The sequence below is a fragment of the Gregarina niphandrodes genome, assembly GCF_000223845.1.
Source record: "Gregarina niphandrodes unplaced genomic scaffold scaffold00014, whole genome shotgun sequence".
In the NCBI taxonomy this organism is placed as follows: Eukaryota; Apicomplexa; class Conoidasida; order Eugregarinorida; family Gregarinidae; genus Gregarina; species Gregarina niphandrodes.
The window spans coordinates 75,115-97,930 of record NW_011645784.1 but is presented as its reverse complement, the minus strand read 5'-3'; the positions used below and the strand labels follow the sequence as shown (position 1 = coordinate 97,930).

Here is a 22,816-nt window from a genome sequence, read left to right as displayed (position 1 = left end):
TTTTTTCTATATGAAATTCTCATTGCTAGTAAGGCGCCAATTCCGTGCTTGCACACGCGTGTGCACACGTGTGTGCACGTTTATATGCTTCTATATTTTCGAATTGCCACCCATTTTAGGACGGCAGTGAATTAAAACTAGATGATACCACGATAAGTGAGACTATAGGTGAAATCGGCTATTACCTGGATGAAATCCTGGAGAACGGCGGTAGCCCTAGTGAACTTGAAGTTGAAGGGAGATTGGGTATCATTTCTGAAACCCATTCGGACGATCGGATTAAATTACCGATAGAGACGGAGACTTTGTTACAAGATATTCCATTCGAGTTCGACCATCGGTTCATTGGCTCTGTCTCCGAGCATCAGTTTTATTGCCTCTTGAAAGAACTATGCAAACGATTTGGGATTCCGAAGGTGCCGTTCACAGACCAGCCCATCGAGTATGAACAGAGCACAGCTGACGCGGCTGAGGAGAGTGAGCAGAAAATGGATACGGCTGATGGAGATATTTCGGGAGACATAGGGGCTACATCGAAAACGCCATCGCCGAAAGTGGCCCCTAAATCGCATGCTGTGCAGCAGTTACTGGAGCCAATGTTTATCGAAACAAGTGATGTTTTTGTTCTGAGAAAGGTTGGCAAGGAAGAAACCCGGTGTCGTGTTAGTCGTAATCCGGGAACCGGAGACATTATTGAGGGCATCATTAAGGAGCCGAAGCTCAAACTGAATGTGTATACAGGGCGGGATCCTCATGAGTATGAAGTCGAGGTTTTGTTAAGTGAAGCAGGACAGAGTATCGGAGATAACACGCGGACATCTGCTGATTATCGTATATCTATAAATCGAGAAATTGAAGTTCCTAGAGCAGAGTGTTCTCAATTACTGAGATTCAATAAAGAAAAACTCTTTACAAGAAATAGAAGAAGAGTCACCCTACCGATCTTCGGAGTATATAGACTTGATTGCACCATAGTTAACACGTCTGGAGGTCAAGGCAATAAGCAGTCGTATGAAATGGAATTGGAGATCAACCCGTGGGTCCTGTATTACCACCATATCAAAAAACGACAAGGAGACCCTGATGAGAAATTCACTCTTATTGTTGCCAGTAAGTGAGATTGTTGTTGCCCTCCACCCCCCCCCCCCCCCGCTCCCTCCCCGGGGGTTTCGACATATTCTTCTTCTTAAGATTTTATTGAGATGATGAGGTCATTGGTAGCCTGTTTAACAACCTCGGGAACTCAGGAGCTGATTCGGAGCACCGCCAAGGGCCAGACGACTCAAGTGTTTGAATGTGACTTGCGGGATTGTGCTGTTCCCCCGGAAGTGTTGGACAAGTACCTCAAGCAGTTTAGTCCTGTGGTCCCTTTAATTGGCGATTACTCGTTTCGGCTTGAGACTGGTGTCGTCTTGACAGAGGCGGATGTGGAGGACTCCTGTCGCATGCACTTGAGTCCACAGGAACTGGCCGAGTTGCAAGAGCGGAACCGAGCGCGGCTGCAAAAGGTTAACCAACTTTAATGGGGAGATGGATATGGATCGCTGGGAGAGATGGATGGATCTCCGGGAGAACGGGTTTTTAAAATATGCTTACTTTCCGGCGGACACGGACCCCAATTGGACATCATGGCAGTATAACAAAGTTCATATCCCATATATCAGACAACTCGTTCTTCAGTTCGAGCAAAGGTAAACCTCCCCTGTCCCCCAACAAGTACTGGCATTCTTCATGGACGAAGTTGTCTTCCCGTGGTCGGAGAACGCCACCGTGGCCCCCCTGTGGTCCTGGTACACCACCGTGACCCCCCCCTGATCAGAGTACTGAGGGGAGTCGCACTTGCTGTAATTGATGCGTAGGTTTATGCAGACTGCACAGTGCGGAAATGGAGTTGTGAGGACCTGAGTTTGCTGTACACGTTGACTCCTTGCAACGCGATAGTGAAGGACTTTGTGTTGGATGGTCCGGGTGTGGTGGATAGTGTGTATGTGTTATCAGCGGAGAAGGTGTTTGGTTACCACGTGCATAGCAATCGGCGTTGTCATGAGAGTAATGAATTGCTGGATCGAGTCGATCCGCCGCCTCTGCCGGGGAGTGCGATGCCGGGCCACATATTCACACCGAGTAGTGCAGGCGAGTGTCCGACAGGGAACGTGTTAGTGAACAATAGTGGTCGAGACACGCTGGTGGTGGGTCTAACGCGACCAGCGGTTGCACTCTGGTCCAAGACTGGTAACCGGCGACTGCATAAGTATCAGGTCGAGCAGCCCGTCCTCACCGGCGATGCATGCAACGGGACCTACATCCTGGGCACGGTCCATGGTCGGCTGGTAGGTCTGGATCCGCGCAGCGCGCAGTTGAACAATCACGACCGAAAAGATGCGCTGATCGGTGCCCATTATTTTAAACACCTACGCACACTCTCCGACTACTGTGGCCTCACCAACAGCAGCGATCAGATCCTACGGTTCTGGGATTGGCGCAAGATGGACAAGCCCTGGGCGCACCATTACCATCAACATCAGATCACTTCCGTCGACACCGAATCGCCCGACCTCCTAGTGTTCGGCGACCAAGACGGCAACGTCCTGACGCTCCCGCGTCTCTGGGTCGGTCGCCAGTACCACGCTCTCGCCAAGGACTTGGCGGCCTACGACATCGCTGGCCCTCACGACTACCATAACCGTCTCCGTCGTGAACTTAGTGAACCCGCCCCGCCAGTCACAACCGGCGCCGTCGCCGACTGCTTCCAAGGCGGCGTCCCGCTGTTCCCCGAGTTCTCGCTCTACAGCAACCCGCCGGCCGTCCCTCCGGCGATCATGTCCCAGCGCTCCGTCTCAGTGAGGTCAGACGCGTCGCGCGAGCCGCTGCGGACGCCCAAGTCGTGCGAGTCCTTCTTCGACGACTTCCTCGACGAAGACGCCGCCTGCGAGTCCGTGGCCGGACCAGGCGACGGGTCTCGGGAGGTTGCTGCGGAGACGGCCACGGGCTGGCTGCAGCGCGTGGGCGGAGTGGCCGCACTCGGCGGCGGTCAGGTCGCTGTGGGCAAGGCTAACGGCGACATCGAACTGCTGAGTCTCACTCGTCGCTCGCGCCGTCTCGCCGTCCCTGGGACCTGTCCCGACGCCGAGGCCGTGCTGCTCGAGTCCAAGATCGACGTGCGCTTCTCCGACGGAACCGTCCGCAACCTCTTCACCAACCAACCCCCCCGCGGCGCCGGCTCGCTCCGCATTTCCAAGTACTACGACAAGGTCTCGCTCGAAAAAGGCCAACCCGAAATCCAACTCCCGCTCACACCCAAACCCCTTCTCGACGGAGTCACCCTCGGCTCGCAGTGGTTCGGCAAGAGCAGCGACCAACACAAAGTCGTCAACGTCGGCTTCGCACTTGCCTACTCCTTCTTCGCCAAACTCTCCAAAGACGGACAAGTCGACCCTAAGGCACCTGGCTGGCTCCGCGACTTCGCACACAGCATCGAATGGGACAACCTCTGGATCTCCCTCACCACCCCTTCCGGCGCCTTTATCGCAGGCTACATCGACTCCATCCACCCCAGACTCTCTAAAGAAAAGTTCCTCCGCTACGCCGTTGAAGACAAGTCCCTCGCCAACATGTTCGTCAACGTACCCCCCACCCTCTGTGATGTCAAAACCACCCACGTACCCATCGAGCTCCTCCCTGGCAACAACAAAGCCAAAGACGTCAAACTCGTCGACAACGTCATCAGCATCAGCAGGTTTCAGACCGTTGACGCCGTAAGCCTCCACGACCCCCGCAATTCCCCACCCGGGTCCGGCGACGACCCCCGCCACCATACCAGACTGCTTCTTTTCAGTTGTACAAGTTCCTCTGCAAGCAATTCCGCGCCGGCTCCATCGAGCTGTGCATCCGGCCGCCCTTCGTGCCCGCGCACCAGAAGGTCCCCGTTTCGCAGTACGTGCCGCTGCCCGCCTCCGACATCATGATTGGAGAGCTCTCAGCCCAGCTGGCGGCCAAGGGCAACCTCTCCATCGCCATATACGTCCTGGAGTGACGCTCTTTGAAGGGCTACCTCTCGTAGCCACCGCCTCTAAGAAACACGTCTTAGAGAAGCACGTCTCCAAGCAACACCAAGGAAGCGGCCACGTCCGTGTCAAAGCGGAGTGCCACTAGTCCCCTTTGACGGGCAAGTCTGCGTGTGGTGTGGGTGCCGGCGTGGGTGCTGACTCCGTAGGAAAGTCGCTCTTGACGGGAAGGTCGCCCTTGACGGGTAGGTCGGCCGCAGGTGGTGACGTCTCGGCTTGCGGCCGCGCCTCCTTGGAAGGTCGAGACCGGGGGGCCGGGAAGTGGAAGGAGACCTCCACGGGCATCCTCTTGCCGACGAGCGCAGTGCCCGCAAACTGGCTGGACAAAACGCTCGTCCGGGTCTTCATCTCCTGCTTCCACTCCACCAGCCGGTCCAGCACCTCTTTTTCCGAAGCCGGCTTCAACGGGTAGACCATGTCCAAATACGACATCGGCTGGCGCCAGGACAGCGACCGAGGGATCTTCACCCAGTCGTAGCTCTTCCACGAAGTTTCCGGCACCGAACCAGGCACGTCCAACGCGTCCTTCCCCACAGCGCCCGATGTTACACTCATCCGTGTCTCGCCACTCGCCTTGATCGACGACTCGTGCTGCGACACGCGCTCAATCACCACGTCCAACTCCGCCTGCAACTTCCCGATCCTACAACCACGACATCACGCAGGCACACAGCCCCGACACAACCATGTTCTCACAACTGTGTTCATACAACTATGGCACGTAACCCAGGATACAGTTCAGCTGGTGTTGTGTGCCACTTACTCTTCCCGGATCGCTTCGATGGCCTCCTCGCTGGTGGTTTCATTGAGCTCCTCTTCTTTTCCCCGGATGTTGTACTCTAGCTCGCTTTTCCGGATGTACAGATCTCGGAAGTTGAGCGTGGCCACGTGCGCGAAAGGTCCGTCGGAGTTGAATTTTTTCTTCAGCACGAGGTCCACGTCGTCGTTAGTGAAAGTAAAGGACTGAAGCTTGGCCGCGGTGGCGGGCAAGATGAGTGGCAGCGACTGCAGTTTTTCGTAACCCTGTCTTCCGCTGAACATTTTGAGCAGGTTCTGCCACTTGCGCAGCTCGCTTTCAGTGAACGCGGCTTTCTGCACGAGCGGCAAGTACATCTTGCCCTTGCGAATCTTCAGGGACCCGTCGCTCCGCTGTGTGTACTGGATAATCGAGAAGTCGTAGTGGACGGTGTGCTGCTCATTTTCAATCGTCACCGTCGTAGGTCCTTCTTCTCGCGGAATGAGCTTCGTTATCTGCGCCGGGAGCGGTGGAATGCTGTAATACTGGCTTTCGTCCACGTCTCCATTTTCCATCTCCTCCAAGTCTGGATACCGCACGTAAGCGCCAACCAGATACTCCGAACAACGCGGGTGCTCCAAAATGTGGAGCAGCTGTGAAGGCGACAGCCGCACGGCCTCCAACATCTCCAATGTGATTTCCGCAATCGCACGCTCCAGGCGCCGGTCCACCTCCCGAAACTCCGGCTCGTCGAACAGCATGTGCTGCGGCTGCTCCCACTCATGACTCGTCCTCCGTCGCTTGGACGACCCTGTGCCCCACTCGTCGTCGCGACCCATAGAGATTTTGCTGATAAAAAACTAGGCTACGCAACCTCCGAGTCCGATTGCGTGGTGGTGAGCTTGTGGGGTACCTCCGCATCCACTAACGAATCACTCGCCGTCGACGAACGGTCCGTCATGCACGAATGCCCCACAGTGACCCAGTACTCGCGAGGAACCTCTTTGTACTCCACCGAAGTGTAGTTCAATGGCAAGTAAGGGGGGAAGTCGCCCGGGAACATGTCGTGCTTTCCAATAGCGTAGGTAAAGCAGTTGGGCATGGGCATCCAAAAGGCATGCCCACTCGCCTCTATGTCTTTCGTGTCAGTCTCGAAGCTAAAGCCACGGTCGGCCACTGTGGTAATGCGATCGTAGTTGGCCAGCCACATTACGTGGTCAGCCAAGTGCTCTATATGCTACAAAACTACGCTGATAGCCTTCGATGGTCTCACCTTAACAAACTGGGTAGGGGTCTGGTGACTAAATCGGGCGTTTGATGGATCCAAAATTAACACCAACTTGATCAAGTTAATGTCACCCGCGAAAATACGTCCGAGCCTGCATGCAGCTGAAATCTCGCACATCTGGTCTCCAACGGATATGACGTCAACTCTTGAGTCATGCTCCCACAAGTCGAGGGCGGCTTCCACGTTCTCTTTGAATTCCGAAAACTAAAATAGTCGATCATCGCACCATACGCAGCGTACCTTGACACCAGTGTAGAATTCTCTGAAGGCTTCATCTTCGTCCGGGTGGGGCGGAGGTCCCGATCGCACGACCCATTCTTCGGTGCTTGCAAGTGATACACTGTGTCTCCTGAGCAGATCTCGCAGTTGTGGTAGAGTATGTGTTAGGTAGAAATTTTCGACAGTCTTCGACCCAGCATTAGTCACGATATATATCCTATCAACGGTTTTGGATACGCGATGTAACATCATATCCAGGGCGTCAAACAAGCCAGCCCTCGTCAATTTTTCGTTGATTTCTCGTACAATCTGTTGATGAGGTTTGTCTTTCTCATCGTTTCTCCAGTGCTGCATGATCCACGACGTAGGTATCAAGGTATTATCCAAATCGAAGAACACGATTTTCCGTCGGCTCGGTGCATCAAAATCTTTTGAAGTACACTCCAATAATTGCGCCTGCTCACTTATTCGTGCTTCCGGCATCGTTCAGCTCTCAGCGTCCTCCTACGGGGTGTTGAATTAAGATCCAGCGCAGAATAAATAGTGTGTGCACACGCGCGCGCTTGCAAACAATATGGAGCAGACTCACGTTCTGGTAGTCTATGACCAGTCTATATGGGCATTACAGCCGTACGCATACAAATGTAGAAATAGCCGCTTGTGGGGCGCATGTATGATTTCGAAGGAGATCAGGGAGGAGCAGTACGACTAGACAGCGACGGTCTCGGCCCCGATTACGACCAGCAATACGACCAGCAATACGACCAGCAGTCATCAGGAAACGCTCAGAATCCATGGACCCACAGCGGATTGGAATCGGAATACGAATTTCGATATAATGCTGCGGATCCAACTGCTGCGTTGCTTGACGAATGTTACCGGTGGGGAGCCTTCGCCGAGATGCCCGTGTTGCCTGAGGGAGAAGACCTGTGGGGCGAGCAGGCCCCATTGACGCACGGCTGGCAAGAGCGAGTGATTCAAGAAAGTCGGGCGTTGATGCAGAATTACAAGAGCAACGCCGAAATTCTGGAAAGCGTCTCGAGTGACACCAACAGCAAGCTGAGTCCGGAGGAAGAGAACGCCATCTGCGCAGTGGTTCCGAAGCTGGTCCGAGCCTCAATGAACGGAACCGTCCGGGGAGTATACTTGGACCGCGGCCGGTCTCTATGGCGCGCCAACTGGAGAGAGGGGGGACGAGTGCGCACAAAGGGCTTCCGGATCGCAAAGTGGGGCACTTACGAGGCGCGGCGCAAGGCCATTGAGGTGCGGAAGTTGATGGAAACGCGTGCTTGTTTCCTTCGGCTGAAAGCGGTCGCATTTGGGCTCACCAAAGGTGCTGGGCCGCGCAAGACGCCCGCTGCCTCTCAGTCAGACGACTCCAGCCAGTCCTGGGAAATGCCTTCTTCCAGACGCAGCAAACGGTCCAAGAAAACCCACCAATCGTCCAAGCGAGCTCGTAAGCACGAATCCAACTCAGGCCCGGAAGACACAAGGAAAGCCGCCGCCTGGATCGAGCCGCCGGCCGACATGCCGAACTTCTCCACAGACACCTTCTACCCCAACGCATCGACCGACTCCACTGTTCCTAACCGCGCCACATCCAGCTGACCATCTAAGGTTCGAGCGGAAACTTACAGTAGTGTCTTGGCGATGTCGAGAACATCGGCAACCACAACATGCATATCAGATCAACTTACAAGTTGAAGCATATCCAGGCTCTCGCAGGCACTGAACAAGTAGCAATTGGGGAGCAAGTCGGTGTCATTGGAGTGAAGCCTTACCCAAACCGTTTGCAGATGCCCTGAAGCACGGCTAGTGTTATGGACCATTGCGGTGGTGTTTCAGAGCAGAGTTTGGCGATCTTTCGGGCAACGACTTTGGTGAGTAGTTGTTGGTTGGGTGCTTTGCGCAAGACGGTTTTGACTGCGGAGGCCCCCTTTCTGATAGAGGCGGCTACGCGTCCGAGAGAGGGATGTGAGAGCTTGAGTCCTTGGGGACTGGTTCGGATGACGCTGGCTGCAAATACGAGTTGCTGCACGTCAGAGTGGACCTTGCCGAGTGCCCTGGTTAATTCGGGGTAGGACTTGGCGATTACGCGATGACCTCGGGCGGCTTTATCTTCCAGCAAGCTCAGCATCTCCTTAAGGTCGCTGCCAGTTAAAGGTTTGTAGTTGGGATCTCGCTTTTGCGCCGGCGTCGGAAGCAGCGACTGTCGCAGACTGCGGCACTGGACCGCCAGTGAGTGCGTCCAAACTGGCCGCAACAGAGAAGTGACCGCAAGGAGGCGAATTGTGGGCGAGCCATCAACCTCCACGCTGCACAACAGGCCCTTATCCTTCAGGTCATACACGTCTGCACACACTTATCAATTGGCGGGTGTGCTATGCCGTCCTTGTAGGAGGTCGGGGTTCTTACAGGCGTGACAGTAGTGGGGGTCCTCCCTCGCTCTTTTACTGATGTTCTCAATCAACCAGTCCTCGAAGAACAGAGGACACTTGTAGCACATGCGACCAAATGTGGCAACTGTGTCTTGCGCCACCTTGGACTCGTCCGATCCGCGGATAATAGGTTCCTGTTGGTCATTCGGCTGTTGATCATGTTGGCCGCTTGGTGTAGCAGAGGCTTCCCCAGGTGGTTGGTAAACGAGTTGGTCGTCATTCAGCTCCTCGTCGTCGAACTTCATTTTCTTCCCTTGAGCTTCGAAGACGATGGTCGGTCCCTTCCGTTTTTTGCCGCTGCTCGGACTCCGCTGGTCGTCCGGGGCGGCAATGAGGTGGTGTTGGCCTGGTGGCGCATCGGCTGTTGGTACGTCGTCCGGAGTCGTGGTCGGGGAAGACACGGTCGGGTCTGGAATGACTTTGCATTCATCGGGAGATATATCATCCTCGGGAACGTGTTCGCTTATAAGCGCCAGCTCTTCCGTTCCAAGTCGAGCGTTGCAGAGGTCCTGGAGCACGCTTTTCAACGCCTTCCCCAAGATTTGGTCTGGAGTTAAGAACTGTTCGAACATATATATAGGCACGTAAAAAGTTACAGCAGGCGTATATGGGCAGAGCACTCCTTCAGCACCAGAGGATAATGCGGTACCGCAAACCTAGGATAATGCGGTACCGCAAACCTAGCTACCGGGGTACCAGGCGGGGTGTCTTGATGTTCATGATTCCGGGTTGGGACGGGGGCGTCTTGAACTTGAGGTTCCTGACTTCCAGAGCCACGGACTCGTTAGCCACGGAGTCCTCGGCGGTGGTCGTGAGGGTCGGAAGGATGGTCGGGGTGGCAGGCGCGGTCGGGAATCTCAGGGACAGATCGAGCGGAGCGGGTTGGCAGCACTGGGCATTGGACCGCGGCCGTGCACTGCGTCGGTTGTCATGTCGGAGAAACCGCTCGTCAAGTCCTGGGCCAAAGTCTGAACCTGGATTCGGACCTAAGTCTAAACCGAGATTTGGCGGTTGCGGTTCCGGTGGACATAGTCGCAACGGCTCGCGTCGTCTCTGCAGCCGCTGGTCGATCACCTTAGCGAGCTCCACGCTTTGTCGTAGCGCCTCACTCCGCGAAAGCAGCTGCGAAGGGACTCGGTCGCCTTTGCTTGAGTTGGGTCTGGAGTCCGGTTTGGCGCCGTCGGGTCTTGCACCCTTGTTGGAGTCGGGTCTTACGCCTCTGCCCGAGTCCGGTCTGGCGCCTTTGTGGGAGTTGGGTCGAGAGAACACCGGGCGCAGCCGGGGACCGGGCGACCGCGGAGAGGTCGCGAAGTAAGCACCGGCAGTGGTGCGGACTGTGTTCTCAGAACCAGGCCTCACACGCGACTCCGCCGTCCGGACGCGAAGGAAGTCGCAGAACGTCCCGGGCCAGCCATTGAGCGCCGGCTGCGACGGGTCCGGTGGCGACAGTTCCGGTGCCCGGGGTGTACCGTAGCGCCGGGTCATCCTCTGCCCAACGACCGAGCTCGGCCGGGCATTCCCAAAGCCGTCATTGGAGCCAGAAGGCGGTCGATAACCAGAATTTGGTCGATAACCAGAATTTGGTCGATAACTGGAATTTGGTCTATAACCAGAATTTGGTCCGTCAGGAGGGCAGCCCCCCAAGTTGGAATCAGGAGGGCAGTCCAAACCGGGATCTGGAAGGTAGCCGAGATTCGAGTCCGAACGGAGACCTAGAGGGTTCATTATCGTTCCCCAAGGGCGCGAGCCCGGCAGGTCACCGGCGGTCCAGAGGTCCGTCTCCACCCGCCGGAGCGCTAGGGCCTCACCCCATAGACCTCTTCCGGATTCGAACCAAGAACCAACGGGTGCGGCGTCTGCCTTCCAATCGTCGGCCCGCGTCCTTCGAGTCCCCACGCCTCGCGATCGTCCTGTTGAGGGATTGCCCTGGCCCGTGGGAGTCCGGCACGGATACGTCGACTGGGGCCCGGGATCTTCAGCACTGCCGCGGACGTACGCCCCCCGAGCCGTGTTTGGGTGGCTGGCTCGCTGGAGCGGGGCCTGAAGCGGGTCTTGTAGGGGGGCCGAGTCTTGAAGGGGGAGCGGACCCTGGAGGGGGTCCTGCAGCGGGCCTTGGTAGGTCTTGGCCTTGGAGATGAGCATGTCGCTGTAGGAATCGCTGCTGGCACCTTCGCGACCGTGTTGTATGGCCATTTGGAAGTGCAGGGGGCGGTCGCTTTGGAGGTCGAGTTTCTTTCGACTGGCTTCGGTCAGTGTCCGGGAGTCCGGGTCCCGGCGGCGGTCTTCTCGTCGATTTTCAACATAGGGGCGGCGGTCCTCCCGCCGGTCGTCGCGACGGTCGTCTGCGTAGGGGCGGCGGTCGTAGGATGTGCCTTGAGAGAGGGCACGGGCGAGAGTATGTTCGAGGGGAGCGGGGGCGTCCCAGACGGGCCAGTGGGTTGGTTGGAAATGTAGTTCGTGTCGTGGAATTTCGACAGTGGCGACACTGCGTTTGTCTGTGCGTTGCGAGGGGGAGCGTTCATCGGTGGGACCTGGTTCTTTCGGTGCCGTAGTTGCGGGCCAGAGTTGATAGGGTAGATCGCCGTTTCCGGTTCGAGGGTCACAACTTCGGACCCGAGGGTCGCCGGTTCGAGGTTCGGCGGCGCCAGATCGCGGGTCGGCGCCATCACGAGGTTGGAGGAGTGTGTGCACGTCTTCAAAGTCAAGCAGCGCCTTGAGCTTGGGTGGGGCAGGCGGCCCAGACATTTTGCCGACGAGGGAGAGAAGCACGGGCAGCAAGACAAGTCCATGCGTGATGCCGAAGAGCAGTGTCATGGTAAGCATTTTGAAGAAGAGGCGGAAAATGAAGGACTGCGAGTAGCCGAGCACGAAAATGCCGGCAATAGTGGAGGCGGCGCCGTGGAAGACGGGCGTACCCATGAGCACGACACACTCGACCGTGCGCAGGTTGCGTGTGCGACCAAGACAATGAGTGAACGTGTGACAAATGTGTGCGGAGTAGTCGATTGAGAAGCCGATGGAGATAACGAGACAGATCATTGTAATCATCTGCAGTTTGACGTCCCAGTAGTACATGAAGCCCATAACGGCAATGTCAATAAGACTCATGACGAAGATGACGAGCATACCGGAAGTAAACTCGGGGATCAGAATGAAAGCGGCTACGAGCATTGAGATCATGGCCGTGGTCATGGAGCTGATGACGGAGGAGACGAGATGCAGGTCGGACTCGTAGAAGATCATCATGTAGTTCCACGCGGTCGCGGTGAGTGGCCAGATGGAGGGGTCGTGCTCGCCGAGGATGCGGATGTCCGCACAGTCTTGTCTGATTTCGCGCATCCATGTGGCTCGTTCCTGACTCGTGGTCATGCCGGCTGGTAGCAAGGTGATGCGCCAGCCCAGGAGCCGTTTGCCTTCCCAGATAAAGTCCTTCTCGAATTGCTTGTACTTGCCCGCAGCAAGCGCGTCATAGAGCGCGTTTTGGAACAGAAGACGGTCGCCGCTAGCCAGCGCTGGCTTGAGCTGAGGGTCATCCAGCATGCGTGCCAGCGGGTCGTTGAAGAAGACCGTCGAGGCTCGTTCGCGGAGGTTTGCATCTAGGATGCGCAGGCTTTTGTGCACCCGCGGGTCCCACCAAGGTGTGGGCTCGGGGAAGAAGATGTACACGGGGATGTCATAACGCGAGAAGAACTGGTCATTGAGCGAATCGTACAGCCGGAGGTAGGCCGTGTCTGGCGACAGGTCTCGTAGGTTCAAGCCCAGTTCCATTAGCATAATGCCACGGACCGCAAGGACGAGTAGCACACTGAATAATAACAGGACTAACAACTTCATCATGGGACGTAACAAGTGAACGCAAAACTGGTTCCGAAAGAACCCGCGCCAACCTTTGCCTACCGTCCCCGGTGGCTCCTGATAGAACATTGGGTGCTTGGATGCCCGGACTACCGGCTCCAACTGACGCTGCAGCGTTGGTGGTAAACTGCCCAAGTCCATGGTGTCCAGCAAACGTCGCGAAGACTGCGTCAGATCAGGCGCTTTGCCTCGCACTCCCGCGTCATACTCAATGATGGCGCGCATCAACGGGTCGTGGGTGGACGGGTAGTGTAGCACGTTGCCCCGTTCCCGCACGCGCGACATCCAGGATCGTCCCATCACACAATCCGCGGTAACGGGGGTGTAGCCGCGTCGTCCGTGCCAGTCCTTCTGCACTTGGTACGCTGCCAACTGGAAGGTACTTACCTTATGCGCTTGGAACAATTGACGCACCACCGCCGTGATCATGTTAGCCTCCTCGTCCTCCTCCGCGTCGGCCTCGGCGTCCAGAAAGTCTTCCGTCGTCCGCCGGGTTACGGGGCCGTGTCCGGATTCGAACCGGGGACCTGCGGGTCCCGAGCTGAGGCCGTGGCCGCGGTTTGCGGCAAGAGCGAGAGTCCTGTTTTCCTGGCTGTGGCGACGCGGGTCGACGCGCGGCGCCGGACGAGAGTGGGCGAAGAGGCAAGGGTCTTTGCGCCGTTCCCGTTTGGCTTCTATGCAGAGTACGCTGAAGAAGAGCGTGACTTCGAAGAAGACGCTGAAGGCAAGGCCCAGAAGCGAGAAGAGGCAGAAGTTGCGAATGGAGACGTAGGGCGACTGGCAGCCGACGGCGAAGGCGATGAGAGAGGTAGCTTTGGTGAGGATGACGGAGACACCACAGTCTTGAAAGCACATGACACAACGATCCCGCGGGTTCGGTTCGCAGTATGCGAGCGAGTAAGAGTTGACGAGCACAAAGATATCGTCGGTACCGACGCCCATGATGAGGAATGGTGTGACGAGTGCGGTGGGCACGAACGCAATGCCCATGAGTGAGCCATAGCCGAAGCCGCACACAATCCCGAGCAGGGCGGAAATGGAGCCAGAGAGGGCAGTAAGTGCTTTGTTTTTATACAAGTCGCAGCTGAAGTTCATGGCCGCAGTATAGCTGATGACGATGATAAAGGTGAAGACCACAAAGATGACGTCCTGACTCTCTGACGTACTGCGGCGCAATTCGTCATCTCGAGAACGGAAGGCGTTTGCGCCGAAAAGTAGGCCTCCGAATCGCCGATTATCCGATAGCAGCCTGTAGTACATGTCCATCCATGCGTAGTTACGCTGCCTGTACTCCGGCTTGTCATCCAACTCATAGATGAACTGCAGGGCACTCGCACCCGTCACACATTCGATACTCACCCGACTCTTGCCGTTGACACTTCCCGGACGCAATTGCTCAGCCGAAAAGAGGTTAAGAAGAGCACTGGTGGGCAGCTCCCGCTCGCAAGGCACGATCGTCGGGTCACCCAACACATAGTCGGGTACAAATCCCTTTTTGTCCAAGTTGAAGATCATGCCTTGCATGACGTAAAACTCCGGCGGAGATCCAGGCGGCAAAATCTTCTGCATCTCCCACAAACCCATTTCGAATACACTCATCACCTGACACCTACCCCACGGCGACTGGGCACATATGTCTTCATACGTCAACAAGTCTCCACCCGAATAACCGCCGCCACCACCTTGCGGATCCGGTCGACCTATACGGTCATGACCTATATGGTCACGACCAGCAATGCTTTGCGAGCGGTCGGTGTTGTCCCCAGAACGGGGTCCAATTCCGGAGCCAATGCCGCCTCCAGATCCACTGCCAGATCCACGGTTAGAAGCAGAGAAGCGCGCACTAAAGTGGGCCGGGCCACCGTAGACGTTGAGAACATCTGTTGAGTTGGCAGCCACGCGGGTTCCTCGGTTAGTCTTGTGTGGTAAATACTCCGGGAGTGGTGGTAGCGCTAACCGGCGGCCTTCAGCGGGATCCACAACCTTGCCGCGAATCAGGTTATCGATCTGCTGGACAATCTGCATCGTCTCCCAGGTCAGAATATTGCCACCCGGCGGGTCTGATGAGACCAGCAGGAAGTTCGGAAATGTTAACGCCTCCTTGAACATGCTGTTATGCACTAAACCGTCGTAACGAGCCACCGTGTTCGGCATCGAATACAAGTTCTCCGCGCCGTCAATCCATTTCATAACACCAGGCACAAAACCCACCAATGATACCAACACCACCACCAACGCGCTGGCACAAACTAGCTTGGTATGGTCAAACACAAAACCGGCCCATCGACCGCACAACACTGATAACACCTTAACAAAACTCTCCTTGAATAACAGTAATTCTTTTAACGCTGAACGCCTTTCTCCATCAGAACTCCTCCCTTGACTGTCCATCTAGTTTACAGAAAAATGAAGAACATTAACCAGACACACGTGTGTGCTACTGCTTATTTCATGTTACTTCATCTCATTATTAACCCAGACACACGTGTGTGCTACTGCTTATCTCATGTTACTTCATCTCATTATTAACCCGTTTTTAACCCCCTCTCGTATTACAAGTTGCCTGCTTGTTTTCCAAACTACTTTACGAACATAAATCAACCGAATCTGTTACGTTCAAACTGTTATTGCCATGACATTAAGAGCTTCATCTCCAGCTCCGAAATATCGCTTTTCCGTTTAGTTGTCGATAGCTTCTTAGTTTTCTTGATAGAAGGCCGACCCCTTTTCCGTCGCCTACAAAAGAGTGTTCGCATTTGCTACGTGTTCGCATTTGCTACGTGTCCGCATTTATTACGTGTCCGCATTGGTGGGTGTCGTACTTTACGGAGTGCGTGTTAACGCTAAACTGACCCAGCTCTTCGAGCATGGCAATCGGATCAATAAGGCAGAATTTGAGACCATCAGACCTAAAGCTGGCAGCGGGTTGATAGGAGTTGGAAGATTGTAGAACTTTCGCCTCCTTGACGTAGCACATGAATCGTTCATCATACATTTTGTAAGATATCATTTTTCCTTTTACTTTCATACATCTATCCGGATTGGCTCCATGAAGAACGCGCAGTGATGGCAGTTTAGTGATCATAGTGCGATCGAACTCCTCCAATATTTCGTCACATGCCAGACTCTCCAAATCCATTTCCGACATGGCCAGTAACAAGCATTGGCCCAGTAGCCCGTGTCGGAACAAGCTTAAATTGAAGGGGAAATTTTCGTAGCCCGGATTAACACGTGTGCGAGGAGTGATAACCCGACCAGGTAATGACCGACCAGACAACTCTGGAATGTCTTTTAACTTCTTCTCCAGTTCAGCACAGCTGTCCAGTTCAGCACAGCTGTCCAGTTCAGCGCAGCTGTCCAGTTCAGCAGTTCAGCACAGCTGTCCAGTTCAGCACAGCTGTCCAGTTCAGCGCAGCTGTCCAGTTCAGCGCGGCTGCGTACCCCATGTAATTCGTAGCGTCCTTTTGTACCGTAGTTTCCATCGGCATTCCACCAGTCCTCTTTCGTTGTCATCTGCTCCTTCCCGTTGGAATATATGTTCTCCTCTTCAGTACTCATCACTTCGCCAGCCACTCGACACTCCTTCTCGAACCCATTTCCTTTCGCCATCTTTGCTAGCTCCATTTCCAGAAGTGACGTCTGAAGGAAGGGGGTTCCGGACATCTCACCCAAAACATGGGGAATCAATAACTCCGTGCTGCCGCAGGCCTGAGCAAAACATGATTGTGAACAACACACTGTTTCGAACCACACACTCTTTAGTACTTCGCATTCACATTTTTATCCAGCAAGCACGGCGGCATATGACCAACACGAATTCGGGATATTTACCAAAAGACTCGCCTCAAGGGCCAACTGTTCAGCCAGCAAGTCGGGAGGAGGAGGAGTTGCTCTCTCGGGGTCCGACGGCGCAGCACTTAATTCATGGCCCATTGGTATAAAAAAGTTCCTGGACTGCCTCCGTGAGAGACTTATCAGTGGTATCTGAAACAGGTGTGATGTATCGGGCGGGACCCGGTGCGGTGACATGGTGGTCCATCTGCATCCTTAAATCAACGAACTGCAGGCGGCGTGCCAGCCAATTCTATGGGTGAGAACCTCTCAGCGTAGACATAGGGGCGTCCGTAATAGAAGTGCCTCATGATATAGACGAAACAGAAGACGCAGAGGACGGGACAGCAGCATGTCAAGACAAGAACAATCAGCAGCAATCCCCACCACTTCAGGTGCCCCGGACAGAGCCACTTGCTCGTAACAATGCCTTTGGGCATCTTGCCAGTGACCTTGGGCTTCTCGAAACATTTGTCTAAGTCAATCGACCAACTGCACGCCCTATTCGCCACACAGTTCGTGCACTCTGTCGCAGTCGCACAGGTCGTACCCAACAACTCACGCGAACGGCCTAAGCAACATTCAGATCATCCTACAGCTCCACCCGCAGCCACACTTTGCAGGAACGTGGTCAGCGCAAAAGGAATTAGCCCAAGGGCATGAGCACAAACGCATTACCGATTCGATCTGAAATCCTAAGATCTGAAATCCTGAGATCCACTCCGGTCACCCCTCCGAGAAGCAGGATCAGGGTATTTCTCATATTCAAGCAAAAGACACCGGATGAGATGGTTATGGTGCAAAGGGTGCCAAAGCCGACGACTCCGAGATGCTGCACGAGCGGCTGGCCCGCCCCGATCGGACTTCTCGTTCATGAGGTGGGCAACGTAGCGCATGATTAAAGGTCCGTGGTTATAGAAAAAAGACGTTTGTTCCTGGAACATTAAAATGGGGGCGAGGATGCAGGGCACTTCCTACGTCAGGAACACGTAACCTGGGGACCCAGACGCATCTGAACGCGTGCAGTGTCGTCTGAACAAGTGGCGTGCCATCTTGCGGCATCGCAGCGGTGTTCAGATGTTTTGAGTCCTTAAATGAACAAACTTGATGGGGAACAGAAGCGCCTCGAAAGGTCGTCTCCGAGCTCGTAGGCCATCACCAGCGCCGGCGTCGGGTACCTGTACGAAGCTTCGGGTCGACAGTTGGGGCGGTTAGTCCCCTTGTTCCCTTTTTCTTGTTCCGGAGAGTAGTCCGGAGATCAGTCGGTCTTCCAGGATTAAGCTTCGGAGTTTCGGGCTTCGGAGTTTAAGCTTCAGAATCTCCGCAGCAGAAGCGTTTGATGACGAAGATAAAGCAGACAAAACTAAGGATAGGACAGCAGCACACACACGCGAGCACAATCAGCAGGACACCCCACCACTTCAGGTGCCCCGGACAGCGCCACTTGCTCGTAATGATGCTTTTGGAACTGGTGTCAGTGATTGTGGTGTTCTCCAAGCACTTTCCCGACTCAGTCGACCAACTGCACGTCTTATAGGCCACACACTTCGTGCACTTTGTAGCACTCGCACACGTCGCGGTTGCACCTAACAACCCTTTGTCGAAACTCTGGTCGAAACCCGCCTCGTCGTCCACATCCAGTCCGAGCAAACTCTGCACTCTCGCGCCCCATTCCTCGTCTACACAGAAATAAGTAGGCGTGGAACAAGTTGTACAGACACTGTGTGCATTGGGGTGTGTATCAGATCCGAACGGCATTAGCAACATGCCAAAGGCACCAGCAATCTGGATCGTCTAGATCAACGATTATCCCCACACGCGGTAGCCGACACACACGCGGTAGCCGACACACATGGTAGAAACTCAGTACAAAAGGCATTACCGATTTGTTCTAAAAAGCTGAGCTCTGCTGCAGCTACCCCTCCGAGAAGCAGGATCAGGACATTCCTCATATTCGAGCAAAAATAACTCCCGATTAAATCTTCCCGCGCCGTCTCATTCGATCCGAAATTACACCCGCAAGCGCATTACACCTGTTCGGTTTTTAAAATGAATTTGGTCGTCCAACGGTTCATTACGTGGGACGACCCACCTCCCCGCAGTCTTCTGCCAACCCAGTTTATCTTGTCAGTAGTGCAGTACGAAACCAAGGTTAAATCGCCAGCCAGCCGAAACGTAAGCAGCGTTTCCACGTGCGGAAGACACACACGGGTGTGTGTGGCTGACAGGCACACGACCATGGGTTGTACACGGGTGTGTGTGGCTGACAGGCACACGACCATGGGTTGTACATGACGATAGGCACGGTTGTATTATATGCTTTCTAGGTGGCGGAACTAGTGGACCTAGAATCTGACGAGGAAGAGGAGGACGAGGACGCGTTAGAGGACGGCGAGTTGGAAGACGACGTCGGCGCCAGCAACAATGCCCGACGAGTGTTCGTAGACTCACAGGCAGTTCCACAAAACTCTCCTACGCGACCGGTGGCCCGTTCGGACCGGAGCTATCGCGAAGGCGACGGCGAACGGCCTCGCGGCAGGAGTTCTCAGGAGCCACTCGGGTCGCCGGCGAACCGCGACGAGTATCGCGGTGGGAATGACCCATATCGCGGCGGCAACGACCACTACCGCGGTGGGCGCTACTACGGCGGCACCGACAATTACCGGTCGCCCGTGGCGGCTTCGCGAGGTGGTCCGGAACGTGTGGATCGTGCGGACCGTGTAAGCCGCATGGGTGGGGACCGGTTTGACCGGGGAGACTACGAGGAAGACTACGACTGGGGTTCGTACGATTCGCAGCGCGGACGCGGACCTCCGCGGCGCGATGTCGTGGGTGCGAGACGCGGCGGCGACGTGAGTTCGGAAGAGTACTACTCTTCCGGACGTGTCTCCGGACGAACAGGGGGGCGCCCGGCAGGATCTGGCCGTGCTCCCCCGCCTCCCTATCGACAGCCACCTCCCAACTACCGACAGCAGCCGCCTCCAACCAGCTACCGACCCCAGCCCCCTCCCACGGTGGACTACCGACAAGTGTCTCGGAACTCCGGCTACCCCGCCACCCGCGGACCAGACCCCTCGCCACGACGGCCAGAACCAACGCGCCGAGTCGTCGGACCGGGCTCATCACGACCTGACGCACCCCGTCCAGGTCCGCCTGGGTTCGGACCACACCCTGTGGGTGACATATATGAGCAGGAGCCCCGACGGGTGACACGACTCAACAGCAGTCCCAGTGGTCCAGGTGGTCTCAGCACTACGGGTGGAAGTACCACGGGTGGATCGTCTGCACTGGCCATCATTATGCAGCAACAAAAGGAAAAAGAGAAAGCATTTGCCAAGAAACAGGAAGAAGAGCTCACCATCGACCCAAAGATTCTGGCGGCCCGACTAAGGGCCAACCGCGCTCAGCCTGTGCGAGCTAAGCCGATCAAGACCCGCAGGCGATAGTCCGGATAGTCCGGTGAAGCCCGGATGCTCACAACCTTGCAGCGATGCATGTGGCTGAAACATGTGGGCGTCGTGCAAGTGGGATGTGGGCGTCGTGCAAGTGGGATGTGGGCGTCGTGTAAGTGGCAGCGAGCGTCGCAGGTAGATGTGTGATTTTGCTATAAAACTGGTGGAGCAAATTTTATGTAATGTCCATTAGCCTTCATGACGGCGTGCCTGTGAGCGCGTGGAAGGGGTTGCACCGGTACTACAAGGAGCTGGGCTTGAAGTGCTACGATGTGGAATGGCCGCCGGCGGCCAAGCGGTTAAACTATGGCGTTATCGCGCGTGTACAAAAGTGCCCTCGTTCGCAGGATTTATTGAGGCTCAAAACTGCAGCCCTTGATGTGCCTTTCTTTGGACAGGGACTCAACGACTTTGAACAGTCTGCTCCCTTAGGCACAGTGAAGGGGTACTGGAGCTGTCATGGATTTAGCCAGAATGCGGAACAGCTGGAACAAGGCCACTACGACCATGTGCTACAAGAAATGGGTAACGGAATAGTAGACCGAGGCGCAGTGGATCGGGAGCTTGAGGAACTAAGACCCTTATTTAGTCATGTAGTAGTAGTCAGTTCCACAGAAGGATATGTTGACCGGGAGCTAAAACGAATTATGATCTTTAACGAAATCGCCAATAGCCAAGCTGCGGAATTCTATGTATTGGAATCCTTGCTGCGAGCCGGCTGGTGGAAAGTTGGGACCAAAGATAAAAGCAGGGAATCAGCAAGGTTCGTCTCCATCCCGTTAAGCGACCTCTGGACATTCCCTGGGGCCTGTATCAAAGTCATTGAAAAATTAGTTGTCGACGAGAAGGTTGGAACACAACATTTCGACCTAGTATCCAAGCCCGTCAAGCACAACATGACTGCGAAATGCACTTGCTCAAAGTACTTGGAACACCCCGCCGCAAGATCCTACCTTGTATTCCCTTGTCAACGGATAAAACAATACCTGCAAGACAACCCGACACTAGAAAGGCCCGACACTGACATGACGTTGCATCTTTACAACCTGAAGGACAGATACATCAAGCTTTATCTTGAGAAAATGACGCATCAATAGGAGTTGACGCATCAATAGCAGTTAAATTCATCGCGCAATCGCGGGTTAACTTTGTATCAAAAAATTGACCGACAACTAATGCAGCGACGCAACAGGGCGTTGCAACAACTAGACAATTAAAGCATTTATTCCGTTTTAATTTTGCTACCAAACTCCTGTTCATAGAACACCATCTTATGCACGAAGCTGTATATCCAAATCCAAGATAGGGCTACAGGGTATGTATCATGGAGGAGTGACTGACTTACCTAATCCCATTGTCGCGCCACCACCAGCAATGAATGAGATGTTTGAATTTGATGCATAATATTCTTGCCATACCATCCGAACTGTTTTGAAAAGCCAAGCAGCAATGTTCGCAACAATCAACTAAAGATGTGATGTGGCGGAGGAAACGGAGGGAGGGACGGGAGTATGTGCTTACCACAGTTGTGACAAGCTTGTGGTTGATCGGCACTACACCGTAGATCATCATAACCGCCATAGAAAACGCAAGAGCATCTCCACCTACCGTGTTCTCGAAAAGGGGGATCAGACCGAACAGTAGCCACACAAGAATGTGAGGTTGTCGCACCCACAGCAGGGACATGGGCACTGACTGAATGATCAGACAAAGCTAGAAAAAAATTGCGGTCGTCTGAAGTAGTGGGAGCTTACGTTGATGAAGTGGCTGTGGAGGGGTCTGGCAATGTCGAACATGCAGATTCCCACGTACCAAAGAAGGTTGTACCCAGGTACATTGAAACGGAAGTCCCAGGCATCGGTCAGCAGTTGTCGGTAGAACGCTCCGAACTGTGGTGGTATTGAGTCGTTGAGCACTTGGTGATGGTTGTAGGAAACGACAAACCTAGCAAGAGTGCTAGGCAGCCAAGGCAGCTGGCCCTTTTGGAACGCGAAGAGCACATGATGGAGAATGTAGTGCATGCTCATGTGCGTGGCACACACGCCCATGAAGATGATCAAGCTCAATACGCCGACTCCAAAAAGGTCTCGGCCCGTAATCTTTTGGAACGGGGCAATGTGGCTCTTCAGCTTTTGGTGGCGTTGCAAAGAAGCCAGGGGAATTATCAAGGCCAGCCCTTGGAAGCTTGACAGACACGACATGTACACCCCCAGACACATACCTGCAACGATCGCAGGACGGTAAATGGCACGCCGAGACGCCGTCCAAACCGCTACTGTCATGAACGTCAAGGCTACAGCGCTCCTCAAGTAACTCTCGGGCTCATACCACAACTCGTACAGCTAAACATAAGATCAGACATAGAAGGGGAGATTGTTTGGCGCACCGTGTAGGAACACACTTGGGGCTGGGATACAGCGTGGGGACATGGAACGGAACAGGCCAGGAGACGCAGATTGGGAGGGGGGGAGCTTGCTGCATGGTACAACACTGTTGCGGGGAGGGGTGATTTTTACGGTTAAAGGATTGGTGGCGTAGAGCAGCGGAGGCATGAGCGCCGAGAAGGAGTATTGCGGTTCCTGTGCGGTCAGCCAGGTACTTGTTTGGTATAATGCGGCCGTGCTGCCTGCCCAGGCTCCAATTCGCAGCAGCATTTTCTATGATTATCCGGGACATAAAAGTGGACGCCATATGCCGGGCCACTGGACTTTCGCCCAAGCAAGCCTCCGCGCTACTTAGTCAACACTTCGACGACCTGGACGTACGCCCTCCTCGACCTCATTAACATCGTGCCTGAACCCAGAGCCCACGCCTTGTTGTATTTCAGCGCGCTTTGTCTTCGTATTCGAACGGACAAAGCTGGACCTGTGAAACAGACGCGTCTTCCGACTCCTCACACGAGACCACAGCCGCGCCGACCGCAGCCCCGCCGG

At 54.9% G+C, this 22,816-nt stretch overlaps 10 protein-coding genes across 10 annotated transcripts; 4 read left to right on the top strand and 6 right to left on the bottom strand.

Moving 5' to 3' along the window:
* Positions 1-10: 10 nt before the first annotated feature.
* GNI_078310 (mRNA capping enzyme beta chain) lies at positions 11-4,033 on the top strand (the record flags this gene model as incomplete). The annotated part of the gene is made up of 5 exons (XM_011132264.1): positions 11-28; positions 120-1,110; positions 1,192-1,508; positions 1,860-3,755; positions 3,836-4,033. The coding sequence occupies 5 exons, from the start codon at positions 11-13 to the stop codon at positions 4,031-4,033; spliced, it is 3,420 nt and encodes a 1,139-aa protein (XP_011130566.1).
* A 115-nt stretch (positions 4,034-4,148) lies between these two features.
* On the bottom strand, positions 4,149-5,639 carry GNI_078300 (hypothetical protein; the record flags this gene model as incomplete). The annotated part of the gene is made up of 2 exons (XM_011132263.1): positions 4,149-4,707; positions 4,828-5,639. The coding sequence occupies 2 exons, from the start codon at positions 5,637-5,639 to the stop codon at positions 4,149-4,151; spliced, it is 1,371 nt and encodes a 456-aa protein (XP_011130565.1).
* Positions 5,640-5,665: 26 nt separating this feature from the next.
* Positions 5,666-6,790, bottom strand: GNI_078290 (hypothetical protein; the record flags this gene model as incomplete). Its single annotated transcript, XM_011132262.1, has 3 exons — positions 5,666-6,037; positions 6,074-6,292; positions 6,329-6,790. 3 exons carry the CDS (start codon positions 6,788-6,790, stop codon positions 5,666-5,668), a joined length of 1,053 nt encoding a protein of 350 aa, XP_011130564.1.
* Positions 6,791-6,976: 186 nt separating this feature from the next.
* GNI_078280 (AP2 domain protein) lies at positions 6,977-7,915 on the top strand (the record flags this gene model as incomplete). Its single annotated transcript, XM_011132261.1, has 1 exon — positions 6,977-7,915. The coding sequence occupies one exon, from the start codon at positions 6,977-6,979 to the stop codon at positions 7,913-7,915; it is 939 nt and encodes a 312-aa protein (XP_011130563.1).
* A 169-nt stretch (positions 7,916-8,084) lies between these two features.
* GNI_078270 (hypothetical protein) lies at positions 8,085-9,317 on the bottom strand (the record flags this gene model as incomplete). The annotated part of the gene is made up of 2 exons (XM_011132260.1): positions 8,085-8,659; positions 8,723-9,317. The coding sequence occupies 2 exons, from the start codon at positions 9,315-9,317 to the stop codon at positions 8,085-8,087; spliced, it is 1,170 nt and encodes a 389-aa protein (XP_011130562.1).
* Positions 9,318-9,429: 112 nt separating this feature from the next.
* GNI_078260 (patched family protein) lies at positions 9,430-15,748 on the bottom strand (the record flags this gene model as incomplete). The annotated part of the gene is made up of 2 exons (XM_011132259.1): positions 9,430-14,991; positions 15,443-15,748. The coding sequence occupies 2 exons, from the start codon at positions 15,746-15,748 to the stop codon at positions 9,430-9,432; spliced, it is 5,868 nt and encodes a 1,955-aa protein (XP_011130561.1).
* Positions 15,749-15,891: 143 nt separating this feature from the next.
* GNI_078250 (hypothetical protein) lies at positions 15,892-16,209 on the bottom strand (the record flags this gene model as incomplete). Its single annotated transcript, XM_011132258.1, has 1 exon — positions 15,892-16,209. The coding sequence occupies one exon, from the start codon at positions 16,207-16,209 to the stop codon at positions 15,892-15,894; it is 318 nt and encodes a 105-aa protein (XP_011130560.1).
* Positions 16,210-18,480: 2,271 nt separating this feature from the next.
* On the top strand, positions 18,481-19,877 carry GNI_078240 (hypothetical protein; the record flags this gene model as incomplete). The annotated part of the gene is made up of 2 exons (XM_011132257.1): positions 18,481-18,606; positions 18,759-19,877. The coding sequence occupies 2 exons, from the start codon at positions 18,481-18,483 to the stop codon at positions 19,875-19,877; spliced, it is 1,245 nt and encodes a 414-aa protein (XP_011130559.1).
* Positions 19,878-20,065: 188 nt separating this feature from the next.
* On the top strand, positions 20,066-20,980 carry GNI_078230 (hypothetical protein; the record flags this gene model as incomplete). Its single annotated transcript, XM_011132256.1, has 1 exon — positions 20,066-20,980. The coding sequence occupies one exon, from the start codon at positions 20,066-20,068 to the stop codon at positions 20,978-20,980; it is 915 nt and encodes a 304-aa protein (XP_011130558.1).
* A 125-nt stretch (positions 20,981-21,105) lies between these two features.
* GNI_078220 (putative transmembrane protein) lies at positions 21,106-21,679 on the bottom strand (the record flags this gene model as incomplete). The annotated part of the gene is made up of 4 exons (XM_011132255.1): positions 21,106-21,191; positions 21,229-21,349; positions 21,405-21,596; positions 21,638-21,679. The coding sequence occupies 4 exons, from the start codon at positions 21,677-21,679 to the stop codon at positions 21,106-21,108; spliced, it is 441 nt and encodes a 146-aa protein (XP_011130557.1).
* Between the last annotated feature and the right edge of the window lie 1,137 nt (positions 21,680-22,816).